Consider the following 14,328-nt stretch of genomic DNA (forward strand, 5'->3'; position numbering starts at 1 on the left):
AAACACCGCGAGCTGTGCCAGCCCCTTCCCTATCCAGCAGGGAGGGAAGCGGTTCCAGATATAAGTGGATCAGCTGCAGGCTGACAGGTTAAATATATGTTTGCAAAAACCCAGAGCAAGGAGGTGTCTACGCGGGGAGCGAGCGTTGCCTCCGAACATCTGCCTGGGAAGCTCCGGCGGCAGCGGCAGACACCAGTGTCGGGATGATGGATGGGAAATGGCTGGGGGCAGCAGAGACGGAGCAAAGGGGCCGGGACACAGGGCCCCGCTCCCCCCGTGCGCGGGGACAGCCCCGTTGGCCAGACTCCCGGCCCCATGCCAGCAGGGCCCCTAGCACAGCCCTTCTTTCAAACACCCCATCTTTGCCCTGATTCTTCTCCCTTCCTCCGGAAAATCAAGTCTGCAACTCCCCTAGAAACACAGCAGCCCTGCTCGCTTTGGCAGTTGAGGTTTGTCACCCCCAGCTGACGCACAGCAGGGGCTGAGACCCCTGTGGATAGTCCACATCCCACCCCGGGGCCAGAGAGCCCCTGCCCGGCTGCTTCCTTTGCTCCCACTCGCCCCCATCACACTGCAGCCCAGCTCCTGCTGTCATGGCCGACACCGGTAGCTAATTTTAGAGTGTATTTATTAACATTTTAACATAAAACGTGCATGAAATATTCACCCGGTGTGACAATGCACTTTATCACAAGGGAAGCCTTAAATATTTAAGAGGTATTTTGCAGCCTCAGTGGCAGGAAGCATTTGCATCTGACTCACAGCACAACACTTAAGATTTGAGTGCAGCTGATCCCTGCTGCAGTTTTTAGTTACGTGCCCCATCCTCGGTGCACCAGGCCAAGAGGTGTTTTCACCCCCCGCACCGGGGAGTTGCTCTTCTGCAGGCAGGTTTCTGCTAAAGCGCTGCTTTCCAGGCTGCTTTTGCCTCCCGCCCAGTAGCAGGAGCAAGCTCCTCTTCCGTTTCCATGCCGTTTTTCTCTCCTAGCCACCTGCCCCAGCTGCCAAAGGCCTGGCGGGAGTAGGCTAAAGCACCACGGATGGAGGGCAGCTTCGTGTCCCATTAGGTGAGCAGAGGAAGTAGCCTAATCTTACTTTCTTTACTCCAAGTCCCAAGAGCATGGAAATTTAAGGAGCAACTAGAACAGACACACRGCTTAACAGAAACCTAAACAGACCGTGAAACTCCTCATCCACAATCCTATTAGAGGAGCAGTGTCGTGTAGAAGAAGCCTAAGTTCTCAGTGCAGCAAACCAGGAGAGGGATGAGAGGCTACAAAGCCCTTTAGAAGAACCTCTTAGAAGAGCTTCTGGTGGATCAGAGTAAACCAGCACCACGTTCTGCTGTGTCGTGAGAATAATTTGTGCCTAAAGCTGCCAGATTAGCAAGGTGTTGAGTGGAGTTTTTAGACCATTACAGTTCTGAGCCTGTCGAGCTGCTGTCAGAGAGGAGGTGAGGTTTGATCCAGCCGAGCTTCGGGGCTGGGTAGGCGCGCGCATCTCCCCGCAGGTCTGGGGCACCGGCCCGCAGCCGAGGGAGATGCATTCCTCACCTTGCCGCAGCAGGACGCACAGCCGCTGGGACGAGGCATTGGCAGGCAGCTCGCGGCTGAGCGGCCACTGGAGAAGCAGCTGCCGAACACCTCCTGGGAGGCGTAGGTCAAGTAGAGGAAGCCATCCTCGTCCTTGTGGTCGCGGTACAGCTCCTGCATGGTGGCCGTCATGTTGGGCAGCCCTCTGTTGTTCACCAGCAGGTAGAAGGTCTGGGAAGAGGCCAGGCACAGACGCGTCCTGGCAGGAGGAGGGAGAAGGCAACACGCGGGTGAGTATTTCGTGGGGAGAAGCTGACCGCACCAGCCCCGCAGCAGCGGGGCCATCTGGAAGGGCATCTCAGGGGCTGCACAGAGACTTTGCAAAGCTGGAGCAGCTGGCACCGTGCTTGGCACTGCACTCCTGTCCGTAGGACTGGGCTCCAGCAGCTGCCCCCTGGATTCAGCAGGCTGGGCGTTCCCTGGAAAAGTGCCATCCCCGCTCCCAGCCTCTCCCAAAGATCACTAACCACCACTGCTACCAAGTGCTGCTTGTTTGCATTGCTGCTAATAGCCCATCTCTAATGGGCTGTTCAGCTGCGCTCATGCAGACAGCAGCACAGCAGAGGAGCCAGGCTGGCGGGAGCCCTGGGAACAAGGCTGACCRTCACCTTCTGTCCCAGCAAGGACAAGGGATTTCTGCCAGGAGGGTCCCCGCGTGGCTGCTCTTTGCTTGCAGCCTGGCACCCCTCAGGTTGGTCTAAACACTTGCCCACCAGGAGGGCAAATGCCTAAAGCAGCTGAAACCAGCTTCCCCGTGGAGCCGTTTTGAGGGCTCAGCTGCACCTGGGCTGGGCATTTGCAGCAGGTTGGTGCTGCAGAGGAACAAGCCCTTTTGCGGGGAGCGCAGGGAAAGAGCCAGACCCCCTCCCCAAGCAAGATAGGTGCTGCCACGCTGCTCGCGCCTTACCGCAGGGTGACGGCAAACTGGGACAGCGGCAGGTCCTGGGACACCAGAAACTTGGTCCTGCTCAAGGGGGGCAAGTTCTTCTCCTTCTGGTAGCGCTCCACCACCACCTGCACCAGGGCAGAGAGGCTGGAGGGATCAGGGGGATGGGGGACCCCGGGGCCAGTGACCACGGCAGGAGCCTCCGGGGAGGGGAGATGCTTTGTGGCCTTCAGAGTCAAGGCATGGACTCTTCAGCAGAGACATTTGCAGATCATCTTTTAACTACTGGAGCTTTTTTGGAGGGGGGAAGGGAGGGGGAACAGCACATTCTTCAGCTGCTGTCCCTCAGCCATGCTCGAGGGGACACAGGCTTCAGCATGGGCAGGTGCCCATTTGAGTGGACGCCCTGCCAGAAACGGGACGGCAGCCAAAGTCAGGGGACTTGGCCGGTGCCCACCGCACTGCTGCAGGCGCTGGCAGCAGGGCAATTTTGAGGAGGGTTTTTGAGTTTGCAAGCAAGGGGAGACCCCCATGCTCAGGCAGCTGCTCAGAGTCACAGCTGCAAAGAGAGCAGGACAGAGCCCTTACCGGGATCTTGTTGGGGTATTTTATCCGGATCTCTGTCACTTCATGCATCCTAGTGGCTGCAAAAGAGAAAGATGGAGAGTGAACAGAGCCCGACGCCCGCTCCGCTCTGCGGCAGGGCTTGCTGTCCCGGGGACGCACCGAGGCTCTTCCTCTGCTTGAAGGGGCGAGCACTGCCCTCCACCCGCTGCATCTCCCAGCACAAGCAGGACCCAGCCCTGCCGAGGGCTGCACCTGGCAGCTGATATAGGCTTGTGCCCACCTGGGCTGGGGAGGAGGAGCCAGGCGGATCCCCAGCTTCCTGGTGGAGCAGCCGCCTTTTCCCCCAGCTGGGACGGGAATGGGGTTTGGAGTGAGTCTGGCCGCCTTGGTGCCAGCGTGGGGCTTTTTCACAGGGTTTCCCTGTAAGCCAGCTGCGCGGATGCCGGGATGCGATGGCGCAAGGAGCGGCAGAGCCCGTGCCAGCCGCTGCTCTGGGAGGCCAAGGGATTCGTGGGGGATGTGGGGTCTCAGGGGCCCCTGCCTGCCCAGGGAGCAGTAAGCATGCCTTATCGCGACAGCAAGCATGCCTTATCACGACGGTTCAATTCCTTCACTCTCCCCGTTCGGTTTAGCGAGGGGCCTGGGTCAGGCGGGATCCCCCCAAGCCGCCGCTGAGCCGGCTCCTTCGTGTGCTGCAGGGCTATTTGGGAGCGCAGCAGCTTCTGCAAGTGGGCCAGACCCGCCGCGCTGCTTAGYCCCCGTTTGTCCTTCCTCTAGGCTGATCCCGCAGCAGCATGTGCGAGAGCCACAGTGTCCAGCCCTCCGCGCGCAGCACCGCTCGGAGCAGGGAGGAGGCAACGGCAGCCCGGAGTGCAGAGAGGCGCCGGAGGCTCCAACTGCCTCGTTTAGAGCCGCTCGTTGCACCAGGGGCTGTTTGCAGCTGCCGGGGGAAGGCAACGGCTCCGGAGGAGCTGCTGATGGGAGCAGCCCGGCCCCGGGTGCGTTCCTGGCCCCAGAGGCGCTTCCCGGCACCGGCGGCATTCCTGGCACCGGCAGCACTTCCTGGCCCTGGAGGCACTTCCCAGCCCTGGTGGTACTTCCCAGCCGGAGCCGCATGGGATGAAACCCAGAGCGGGTCCGCCCGCATTGGCCGGSCTGGGGCTGGGGCCGGTGCCAGGCGTCCGGACTGAGCAGCTTCCCCGTGACGGACGGGAATGCTGAGCCGCCCCAGCAYGGCGGTGCACAGCCAAGGACAATCCGCCATCCCATTTTTTTTTTGATGTGTTTCATATACATATTTAATATATTTTGCTGTTCTGCAATATATTAAACTGTATTACTTTGCCATAAAAAATCCCTCAGACATGCTCATCACTGGTTTGGAAAATTACATTAGCAATATATATTCCATCTGTGTAGCAAGTTAGGCCATTATAAATTTATACCCCTAATAAATTGAATTCTTGAAACTTTGCGTGGGATCCAAAGTGGAGGTTCACAGAGGAAAGGGGCATTTTCATTCCAGATGATTTCTGAACAATAAACTGATAAATATTAAAGTGTCTCTCAGTTTGCTAATAAAACGAATCGATTACTATTCACTGACTTAATTCTCTTTCCAGGCAGGAGCTAATTGCTTTTCTGAGAGCAAAAAAAAGTTGTGGATTTTTTTTAAAAAAAAAAGTCTATCTCCATTTTAAATTAGTTCATTAACAGCAAACATTTATTATTTATCAGTTTAATTTCCAAATATTGCTGTGATATCGGGCTGGACTCCGGAATCCCAGGTCTTCATGGAAATGTGATGCTTTCATTAGCATCAACTAATTAATTAAAGATGAAGGGAAATTGCTTTTCCTGGTAGGCGGCAGCTTTCCAAGGCCAAGCAGGGAACGGTCCTCGTCCGCCTAGAAACGGCCTTCGCCCCGGTGCCACCCCTTCACCAAAATGGGGCTTATATCCACTGAATCTTCCCTGTGGGAGCCGGCAACCCTCCCCCGGACTGCGGCTGCGTCGGAAGGAGCCCCGAGCTTCCAGAAATGCTAATTTCCTCGGAGAGCAAACATTGCCAGAATAATCCAAATAAGACAAAATAACAAATGCCGGCACCGGGATGCGGGGGGAGGCGGAGGCAAAATTTATATCAGCAGCTTCCCCGGCTGCCGGCTGGGCTCATCTGCATTCCCACCTTCCCCACTCGGGGCCCTCCCGGAGCAAATTGCAGCTGAAACTCATAAATAAATCCTCTTCTGCACAAGTTAAGTTTTATTCATAGCTCATTTTGTGACATACTGGAATGAAAAAATATATATATCCTCCCAGATTTATCTTTAATCTCACGGTAAATATTAAAGGGGGGGGGGACTGCAGCCCCACGCTGTAGCTGGGCRGCACCGCGGGAAAGCCGGAAGCGCCGGGGCTCCCAGCACTATCTGCAACACTCATCCAGGAGCTGCTCCGTGCATGGTCCAGCGGTGCCGGGGCTCCCGGCTGGGCCTTCAGGGCTCTCCAGCCCCAGCACCACCTGCTCCCCCCTTGCAACACTCATCCAGGAGTCGCTCCGTGCGCAGTCCAGTGGTGCTGCTCCCATATGCCCTTCCTGCCCACTGGCTTTCCCAGTCTCCATCCCAGCTCCCCATCCCGCACCATCGCCTGCCATGCCACTGATGCAGTCTGAGTCTGGGTATCTCGGGGGGGGTGGGGGGGGGGGGGTAAAGATCTGCTCCTGCCCCTGCAGCATCCTGCACCCTGACAGGCTGGAGAGGAAACGCCGAAATACCCCTCAGCATCGCCCGCCCCACTGGCCCGYGGCGCCACCGGCATCATGTGTGCTCCCACGCTCTCCCCACGACTCTGCTTCCAGCTGCTGGCAACCATGTATGTGTGCATATATGTATATACATACATATATATATATATACACATATAGAAAAAAGGAGCCGTGCAATCCCTGTGGGTACCCCAAGGGAAGGGTGGTGCAGCGGGGGATGCCCGGCTCGGTGCCGCTCCCCGTGCCGGCACCGGGAGGAACTGGTTCCTCCAAGCAGCCACCACTCAGCCCCAGCAGGGACCCGCAACTGTGAATTATCCCTGGTGAGCCAGCAGCTGGGGCGGAGAAATCCTTCTGGGGGAGCGTTTCCCGCTCCCAGGAGGGAGGGAAGCTGTCGCAGGGGCTGGGAGCGACGGTGAGGATGGTCCCAGGGGCGATGCAGCTGGGGGGGGGGGGGGGGCACCGAAACCTGGCACTGCCTCTCTTCACACGGCCTATTTTCAGCAGCAGCTATGTGCTGCTGCTGCTGGCCGCTTCCCTTCCATAAAGGAGCCTCCATCACTGAGCTACTGCTGCCCAGCGTCAGGAAAAGCCCACAGCCCAGGTGGCCGGGATGCATCAGCCAGTGCCGAATGACCAAGCGGGTTGTTATCAGCYGCAGCGGAGTTGCCTGGGGAGGACGGGGGGGCCCGTCCTGGCCATGTGGGTGCAGCCTGACAGTGGCAGGGAACGAATAACTGATTCGCCTTCTGCTCGATCTGTTCAGTGCCACATGGACACATGGGCACGGCTCCATCCCGTGCAGCGACACCTGGACACACCGGCACAGCTCCGTCCTGTTCAGTGCCACATGGACGCACGGGCATGGCTGCATCCCGTGCAATGTCACACAGACCCACGGGCATGGCGCCATCCTGTGCAACGTCACCCGGATGCACCGGCATGGCTCTGTCCCGTGCACAGGACAGGACGGGGCGGCAGCGTCGCCCCTCGCTGCTCCTGGCTCGCTTTGCACCGCAGAGCTGCCGGCCCAGGGAGCAGCCGGCAGCAGGGCGAGAGCAGAGGCAGCGCGGACATGGGGCCCCGGCAGCCCAAGGACGTCGCCTGCCTGGAGCAGGCCGGGGCAGCCAGAGGCGCCCCAAGGGCAGCAGAGGAGCTGGTGCTGTGCCATGGCGGCAGCCGCTAATTGAATCGCGGCGTGGGGTTAATCGTCTCCCCCCCATCGCAGCCCCGCTGCAGTGYGGGAGCTGCAAATCCAGGGATACTTCGGTGGCTGCCGCTCGCGGGGCTGGTGGCGCCGGGGCCTGTTGCTGGCACCAGCAGGGAAAGCTGGATTGCCTTTTGTGCACGATTGATTTTGCAATTGTTTTCTGGTGCTAATAATAGCGCTGGCGCGGGCTGGGCTGGGCTGGGCTGGGCTGGGCTGGGCAGCGTGCGGGGAGGTCTGCGACTGCCGCTTCCCCGGCCTGGCCGGGCCCCCTCCCTGGCTCCCCCTGGCCGGAAATTGGGTTAAATTAATTGGAAAGCATCTGCGTAGCAGAACAGCTAAGCACAGGCTAGAGCCCTGCTCTGAATGGTGCTGAAAGTCACAAATTGATTTTAAAGGGCCAATTTAAGGTTTATTACGCCTGACCGTGCCCGCTGGGGGTCGCTGAGCAGCAACGCTGCCTGCAGAGATGCATCCCGTGCCCTGGGCAGTGCCAGCCCCTCCAGCCCCCTGCCCTCGCATCACCTCCCTGGCGCCCAGCAGTCCCTCCATCCCTCTATCCTGCTGCCTTCTCCATCCCTCCATCCTGCCACCGTCTCCATCCCTTCACCTCCTCCATCCTTCCCCATCCCTCCATCCTGCATCCCTCTATCCCTGTCCTCCATCCCTCTGTCTCCTGTATTCTTCCATCTCCCTGCCTCCTCCATCCCTCCATCCTTCCAGTGCAGACAATGGCCCCAACCCCTCATTTCTGCAGGAAAATACCCTGGCCCAGCGGGCTCCTCCTCTTGGTGCCCCAAGGACAAGGTCCAGGAAAGCCGCCCGTGGCAGAGACTGGGACCAGGACCAGGACTGGGCTGGTGGGACCAGCCCCGCCAGTCCTCAGCCAGTGAATAAAAAGCGTTATTAAAAAWAAAAATAAAAAAGTAAAAAAAATAAAAGCACAAGCTGCATCAAATGTCAAAGAGACTGTTTTTATTTGCCATCAAAATAAATTAAAAAAAAAAAAAAAACTGAGGTCAGCTCGAATGAAGGCAGACGAGATCCATGCGCCATTGACCACAGGAAGAAACAAATGGAAAAGGATTATAAAAAAATAGAGGTGGAAGAGGAGGAGGAAGAGGAGGAGGAGGTGGAGGAAGAGGAGGAGGAGGAGGAGGTGGAGGAAGAGGAGGAGGAGGAGGTGGAGGAGGAAGAGGTGGAGGAGGAAGAGGAGGAGGAGGAGGAGGAAGAGGGGGAGGAGGAGGAGGAGGAGGAGGAGGAAGGCCGCCCAGCTCCGGTGCAGGGCCCGGAGGGGTCACAGCTCACCCGACGTCTTTATGACATGGAAGAGCGTGACGTTGTAGATGACCTGGTGGCCGTTGTTCCAGGTGTAGAGCACCCTCTCCCGCGGGTTGTAGTCCAGCATGGATATGTGGGAGTACTGGTTGTGGAAGGGGATATCCGTGTACTCGTAGCTGGAGGTGTTCGTGTAGTAGGCGAAATAGATCTTGGCGCCGGCCAGGTGGGAGTTGGTGACGTAGAGGGTGCCGCAGATGATGAAGGCCTCCCCAGCGCTGCGCTTGGGGTAGCCCGTGTCCCAGCTGCGCAGCACCTCCAGCGTCTGCGGGTCCACCCGGCTCACCACGATGTTGCCGGCGTTCTGGTTGGTGGTGTAGACGGCCCACAGCCCGCTCTCGTCCACCATGAAGTCGATGTCGGAGAAGCCGCCCCAGGAGTAGGGGAAGGTGTTGTTGTAGCCGGCGCCGGGCAGGCTGCGCTGCACCAGCACGCTGCGCGAGCGGAAGTGGTACTTCACCGCCACGTTGCTCTGGTACTTGTTGTAGTAGAGCGACCCGTTGAAGACCACATGGCCCGTCCCGGCCCAGGGGTGCGGCAGGAGGTGCTGCACGAAGTTCTGCCCCGTGATGAAGTCGTTGAGGGTCCGAAACTCCAGCACGCGGCGCCCCTTGTAGTAGCCGTCCATGTACCACACCTGGGAGCGGGCAGGGGTGAGGGAGGTCCCGTCCCCAGGCGCCCTGTCCCCCCTCTGCCGGCTCCGCGCCAGCACGCGGCCGGAGGCGCCCGGCGTTCGCCACGGCCGGGCCCTGCCTGCGCGCTGCACGGAGAGGCGACAACCGTGGGGGACAAGCAAGCTGCACCCTTACRGATGTGTCTTAGTGCTCTATGAGACAATCTTAGTCTTCCCCCTTTAATTTATGGAGTTAAACAATTTTCACTCTTTCTGCAGATCAGACGCTTGGCTAATTTTTAATAGAAAGGAGCTGTGCCCGTAATGCCCAGCACGATTCACCCAGSCTGAGGAGGCACCAGCTCCGCTCCTGCCCCGCCACAGAGCCCGGCTTCCTTTGGCAGTGCTCGGCAGAGGCGGCACATTGGGGGGCCCACGCCCCGGGCAGCACGTGCCAGGTGCGCGGGCAATGTGGACCTCGGAGGCCAGCACCCTGGGCAGCAAGCACCCAGTGCATGTACCCCCCCAAGAAGTGAGCRCCTGGGTGCATGCACCCAAGCCTGCACCCAGTGCAAGCACCCCAAGAAGCAAGCATGCAGGTTGTGCACCCCCAGAAGCGAGCACCCCAGCGCGTGCACCTCGGGCAGCATGCACCAGTGGGGCCAGCGGCAGGACGGCCACAGCAGCAGGAGCCCGAGGGCTGCTGCAGAGTCCAGAGCAGGGCGCGCGCAGCRGGAGCAGAGCGCCTGCCAAAGTCGCCGTGCCAGGGTGCCGGGGAAGGACCCCCCGGAGCCCCGCGCTGGCCCTGAGCGGTGCCTGGCTGTGTCCCTGTGCCGCCGCCCCACTCACCCGGCTGTCGGCGCTGGGCGTCATYGTGTCAGTCATCCAGGACCCGAAGCGGGAGCCCGAGGCACGGATGGTGATGGGGTTGCTGACGCCTGTCAGCTTCCCGCAACCTGCGGGAACGGAGGCAGCGGTCGGGTCGGGGCAGGCGGCAGGCGGGCACCCCGGCCGCCGCGCGCCCCGGCGGGGGGGTGCTCTGGGAGAGGCACCACTTTGCCCCGGGGCCGGTGCCGCGCAGGGCAAACGCCGAGGGCCGTACCCAGCTTCTGCACGCAGGCGTGCAGGCGCGCCTCCAGCAGCAGCACCCGCCGCTGCAGCTCCTCGTAGTCGTAGGCGCCCATCTCCTCCCGGATGGCCAGCAGGCTCCCCGAGAGGTTCCTCACCTCCTCCTTCAGGTGCACGATCATCCGTGTGTCCGACTTGTACTGATCCAGCACAGGCAGCAGCGGCAGCAGCTCCCTCATCTTGTCCTTGAGCTCCTGCAAAGGGGGTGGAAGGGGGGACGCCGGCCGCGGGAGGAGCACGGGGATGGGGCACCCCGCTCCCCTGCCGTGCCCTGCTGGGGGGCCCAGCCTGCGCTGGGAATCCATGGGAATTACACAGCTTTGCCCTTTGCATCTCCTGAGATCCGGTGCCCATGAGCTAATTAATCTGTTGCAGCTGATGCTATTGCTGTGCGCTGCAGGATGGAAATCGGTCACGGAGCAACAGGGATCCAGCCAGTGTCCCTGGATGCCATGGAAAGGCAAGATCCYGCCTCTTTCTGTGTCCCTGCGGGAACACAAGCTAAAATGCCCCTGGCCGGAGTGGAGGGCAGCAATGCACGGGGTGAAGCTCCCTGCACCAAGGGATGCGGAAAAGGTGACRCACAGCTGAAAACCCAGCACTGGCAGCAGTGGCAACAGGCAGAATCACCCCCCCACACACACACACACGAGTTGGCTTACGAGGCTTAAAAATCTCTATTTGCTCATTTTTGCAAAAAGAGGAGGTTCAGAGGTGCTTTGACCCTGCCGTTCCACCCAGTCCAGGCTGCAGCTGCCTGACGAGCGAAGGCAGAGCAGCTCCACAGCCGGAAAGCTGAGCGCCAGCCGGGTGCGACCGCGCGGGGGCTGGGCACCCCCCAGTACCTCCCCAGCTTTCCTGCAGCACCGCTCACCGTGTGGCCTGCAGACGGGGCAAGGGGGCGCCGAGKGGGGCAGATGAGGCTCCCTGCACCCAGCGCGCCCAGCTAGGGCGTGCACGACTGTGCACRGGCGCACCGCGGCGTGCATGCCAGCACCGCACCGCCTTGCAGAAAACCCACCAAAATGCCCTTTCCCTGAGGGGTGGGGGAGAAGGGGATAAATCCAGGGAAAGACTACAGCCCTGAGTGATGAGCACGGAGCCATCAAGGAGCTCAAACTTGGARGCTGCAGTCCAGCAGCAAAGGCAGCGCTGCCGCTGCCCAGCTCAGGACYGGGGGCTCACGGCAGGAGCCACCGCTGGGCCGGTAAAGCAGGGGCATGGGGCAGCGCTCGGAGCTGCTCACCACAGCCCTGGYGGGGTTTGCAGCAGGTTTTGCAGGGCTCCTTCGCCCACCAGCCCCTCTGCTCCCACGCTGTGTTGCGGCTCCAGTGGGTGCCCTCACCTCTGCTAATGTTGCCTCTGCATGCCGGGGGCCCGGCCCCCACTGCCACGGTTAAACACTTGCTGCTGCGCGGCTGTTTCATCACTGCCTGGTCTCTGCAGCCATCGGCGCCGACAGCTCCCGAAGCACTTGGGGAGCTGGGGGCCAAGGGGGGTCCCGGGGGGGGGGCTGAGGCACCGCGGGGGTCCCGGGGGGGGGGCTGAGGCACCGCGGTGGCACGCAGCATTGCCCAGCATGCGTGGGGACCAGCATGCCGCTGGGACCGGCACATGTGGCTGGCGCCAGTACCTGGAAGCTCTTGGTGTTGAGGCTCCGCTGGCTGTCAGCAGCCGCCCGTAGCCGGGCATCCAGGCCCCTCATGAGCGCCTCTGTGTTGCGCACGTACTGCAGGTCCCGGCTGGTCCGCAGGTCCAGCACCTCCATGGACTGCGAGATGTTCTGCACCTGCGGCAGGGGCCGGGGTGAGCGTGGCCRGGGGGCCCGGCGGTGCCCTGGGGCACCCGCTTGCCCCAGCCCTGCTCCCGCTGCGGTGCTCACGTGCACCGTGCTGCGTTGCAGCTCATCCTGCCTCAGCTGTTATTTGTTTTCTAAACCACCCGAGCGCGCATTTCCCAGCTTGGGCTGTTCTTTAATTTCGTCTGGCGCAGGCAGCAGAGTTATTTTATTTCCATGCTCTAAAACGACATGAACGTGGCCGTGTTCCTTAAACGGTTATTTATTTATTAGCATGAGCCCTGCTGGTATTCACAGTGCTGTTGCAGCCTCTGAAGGGAGCTGTTTAAGAGGCATTTTTGCAGCAAGTTATAATAAAAGTTTAATCGGGTTTGTGGTGGACGTGGAGGTGTAAAAACCAAGAGGAAATTAAATGAAAGCTGCTGCTCACGCACGCAGCCTCCCGCAGCCGGGGAAGGGATCACCGCAGCAAGAGGGGCCGCAGCAGCTTCCGCCAGCACTTGCTGCAGCAAAGCAACACCAGTGCAAAGCGCCAGGCACTGGCTGCTACACGACACCAGGGTTTCACCCTGTGTCATGACATGAGATGGTAAAAACCCAATTCCRCCTCGTGCTGGCAGAGGGAGGCGGTGCGGGAAGGCGGCAGGGAAAGCCCAGCAAGCCATCCCTCCGCAAGGAGCAGCCGCCCCGGCTCCACTGGAGACACTGCGGGAACGCTAAAGTGCACTTCATATTTATTTTTTTTGTCAGGTTTAACCTTTTTGGCAGCATCATGGGCTCGCTCAGTGCAGTGAGCGAATGGGCTGCCCGCACTGCCGCGCTCCTCCGCACTGGTGGCCATAGCCACACATTGCAGGCAGGCTGATGATCTGCCAGCAAAGCCGTCGTAATTCGAACAGCTCTGGAGGACGAGGCTCTCTGCAGCTGAATGTAAAAGCATTATGGGCACTAATACCAGCAAAGAGCAATGTTTTGCACTGCAGTATCGAGCACCACAGTATTGTGCACCATGGCATTGTGCACCGTGGCACTGCACACCGTGGTATTGTGCATGGCGGCATCGCACACGGCGGCATTGCAGCATCATGCACCGTGGCATCGTGCACCATGGTATCATGCACAGTGGCATCACAGTATCGTGCACAGCGGCACCAGGCTGCAGGTTCCCAGCCAGGGCACGCTCCCGTCGGGCAGGGCTGTGAGTCCTCCCTCTCCAGCTGATTAATACGTAATTTGCAGGCACAGTCAGCAGCAGCTCTGCTTCTCCAGCCGCGAGCACTGGGATGGATTTGAATACTGCAATCGCTAATGGACAGCTTTAGCATGGCCCCACCTGGAGCAGCTCACCGCCCGGGGCCGTAAAGGGTGGCTGGGGGGGGGGGAACGGGACGGACGGGGGACACGGCACCACGCCGCCACTTACCTTCTCTGTGAGCTGGCGGAGCTGGTGGCTGCGCAGGTCCCGGGAGCAGGTGCCCTGCACAGGGATGACAGCGGTGCAGAGGCACTTGCCGTCGGGGGCTTGCGCCGAGGTGTAGACCTGCCAGCCCTCATCGGGGCTCTGGAAGAGGGTCTGCAGGGGAGAGGGAGGAAGCTGTGAGCTGCCCGGCTGGCACCTGTGACGGGGCGCAAACGCTGCTGCACGGGGCCGTGTACCCCCAGCCCGCGCTCGGGAGCTGGGCGCAGATTCGGGATCCAGCACTGCTAATGCCRCTCCACTTGCGGGCGGACGGGGGGGGCTGCACGCGCCCCCATGGCAGCCAGGGATGCTGCCCCATCCCCGAGAGCCAGGCGCAAACCCACTGAGGCTGCTCTCCCCAGCAGCATGGGACCCCCGGCCACAGGGGCATCGCCCGGCCATAGGGGACCCCCTCCAGCCATAGGGGTCCCCAGCAATGGGGGCATCACCCGGCCATATGGAGACCCCTGGCAACACAGGGACCTGCAGTGATATGGAGACCCCTGTGTGCTCCAGGTATCCTGCAATACGGGACACCCCAGCAATATGGGACCCCCAGCAATGGGGGACCCCCCCAGTGATGGGGGCATCACCCAGCCATATGGGGACCCCTGGCAATAGGGGGCCCCCATGTGCTCCGGGTACCCCACAATACAGGACCCCCTGGCAATAGGAGATCCCCCGGCAACAGGAGACCCCCGTTCGCTGCAGGTACCCGGCTGTGCCGGAGCCGAACCCTGGCCAAAAGCTCCCCTGGGACGAGCTAAGAGCAGGTCGTGGCTGCCGGGCTCCGAAGGGAGAGGCGCCTCCGCGGGAGCCCGGCTCCGTGCCGGCATGTCCGTGCCCCTCCTGCACGATTCCCGGCTGCAAAGGAGCCGCCGGCTCCGGCGCCTCCCCGAGGCGGCACATGTCGGGGGGGGGAGCAGCGCCGTCCCCTTCCCTCTCTGCCTGCCTGATTTGTTCATGCCAT

The 14,328-nt window shown here is 60.7% G+C and overlaps 2 protein-coding genes across 2 annotated transcripts; both read right to left on the minus strand.

Annotated features, from left to right (window-relative positions):
• Positions 1 to 1,442: 1,442 nt before the first annotated feature.
• Positions 1,443 to 3,256, minus strand: LOC112976939 (microtubule-associated proteins 1A/1B light chain 3C-like). The gene is made up of 4 exons (XM_026088711.1): positions 3,205 to 3,256; positions 3,067 to 3,122; positions 2,500 to 2,606; positions 1,443 to 1,791 (listed from the first exon to the last, which is right to left on the minus strand). Exons 1-4 carry the CDS (start codon positions 3,254 to 3,256, stop codon positions 1,443 to 1,445), a joined length of 564 nt encoding a protein of 187 aa, XP_025944496.1.
• Positions 3,257 to 8,319: 5,063 nt separating this feature from the next.
• Positions 8,320 to 11,893, minus strand: OLFM2 (olfactomedin 2). The gene is made up of 4 exons (XM_026088755.1): positions 11,735 to 11,893; positions 10,076 to 10,295; positions 9,823 to 9,929; positions 8,320 to 8,997 (listed from the first exon to the last, which is right to left on the minus strand). The coding sequence occupies exons 1-4, from the start codon at positions 11,867 to 11,869 to the stop codon at positions 8,320 to 8,322; spliced, it is 1,140 nt and encodes a 379-aa protein (XP_025944540.1). The 5' UTR covers positions 11,870 to 11,893.
• Between the last annotated feature and the right edge of the window lie 2,435 nt (positions 11,894 to 14,328).

The sequence above is a fragment of the Apteryx rowi genome, unplaced genomic scaffold (genome assembly GCF_003343035.1).
Source record: "Apteryx rowi isolate R43461 unplaced genomic scaffold, aptRow1 scaffold_782, whole genome shotgun sequence".
Lineage (NCBI taxonomy): Eukaryota > Metazoa > Chordata > Aves > Apterygiformes > Apterygidae > Apteryx > Apteryx rowi.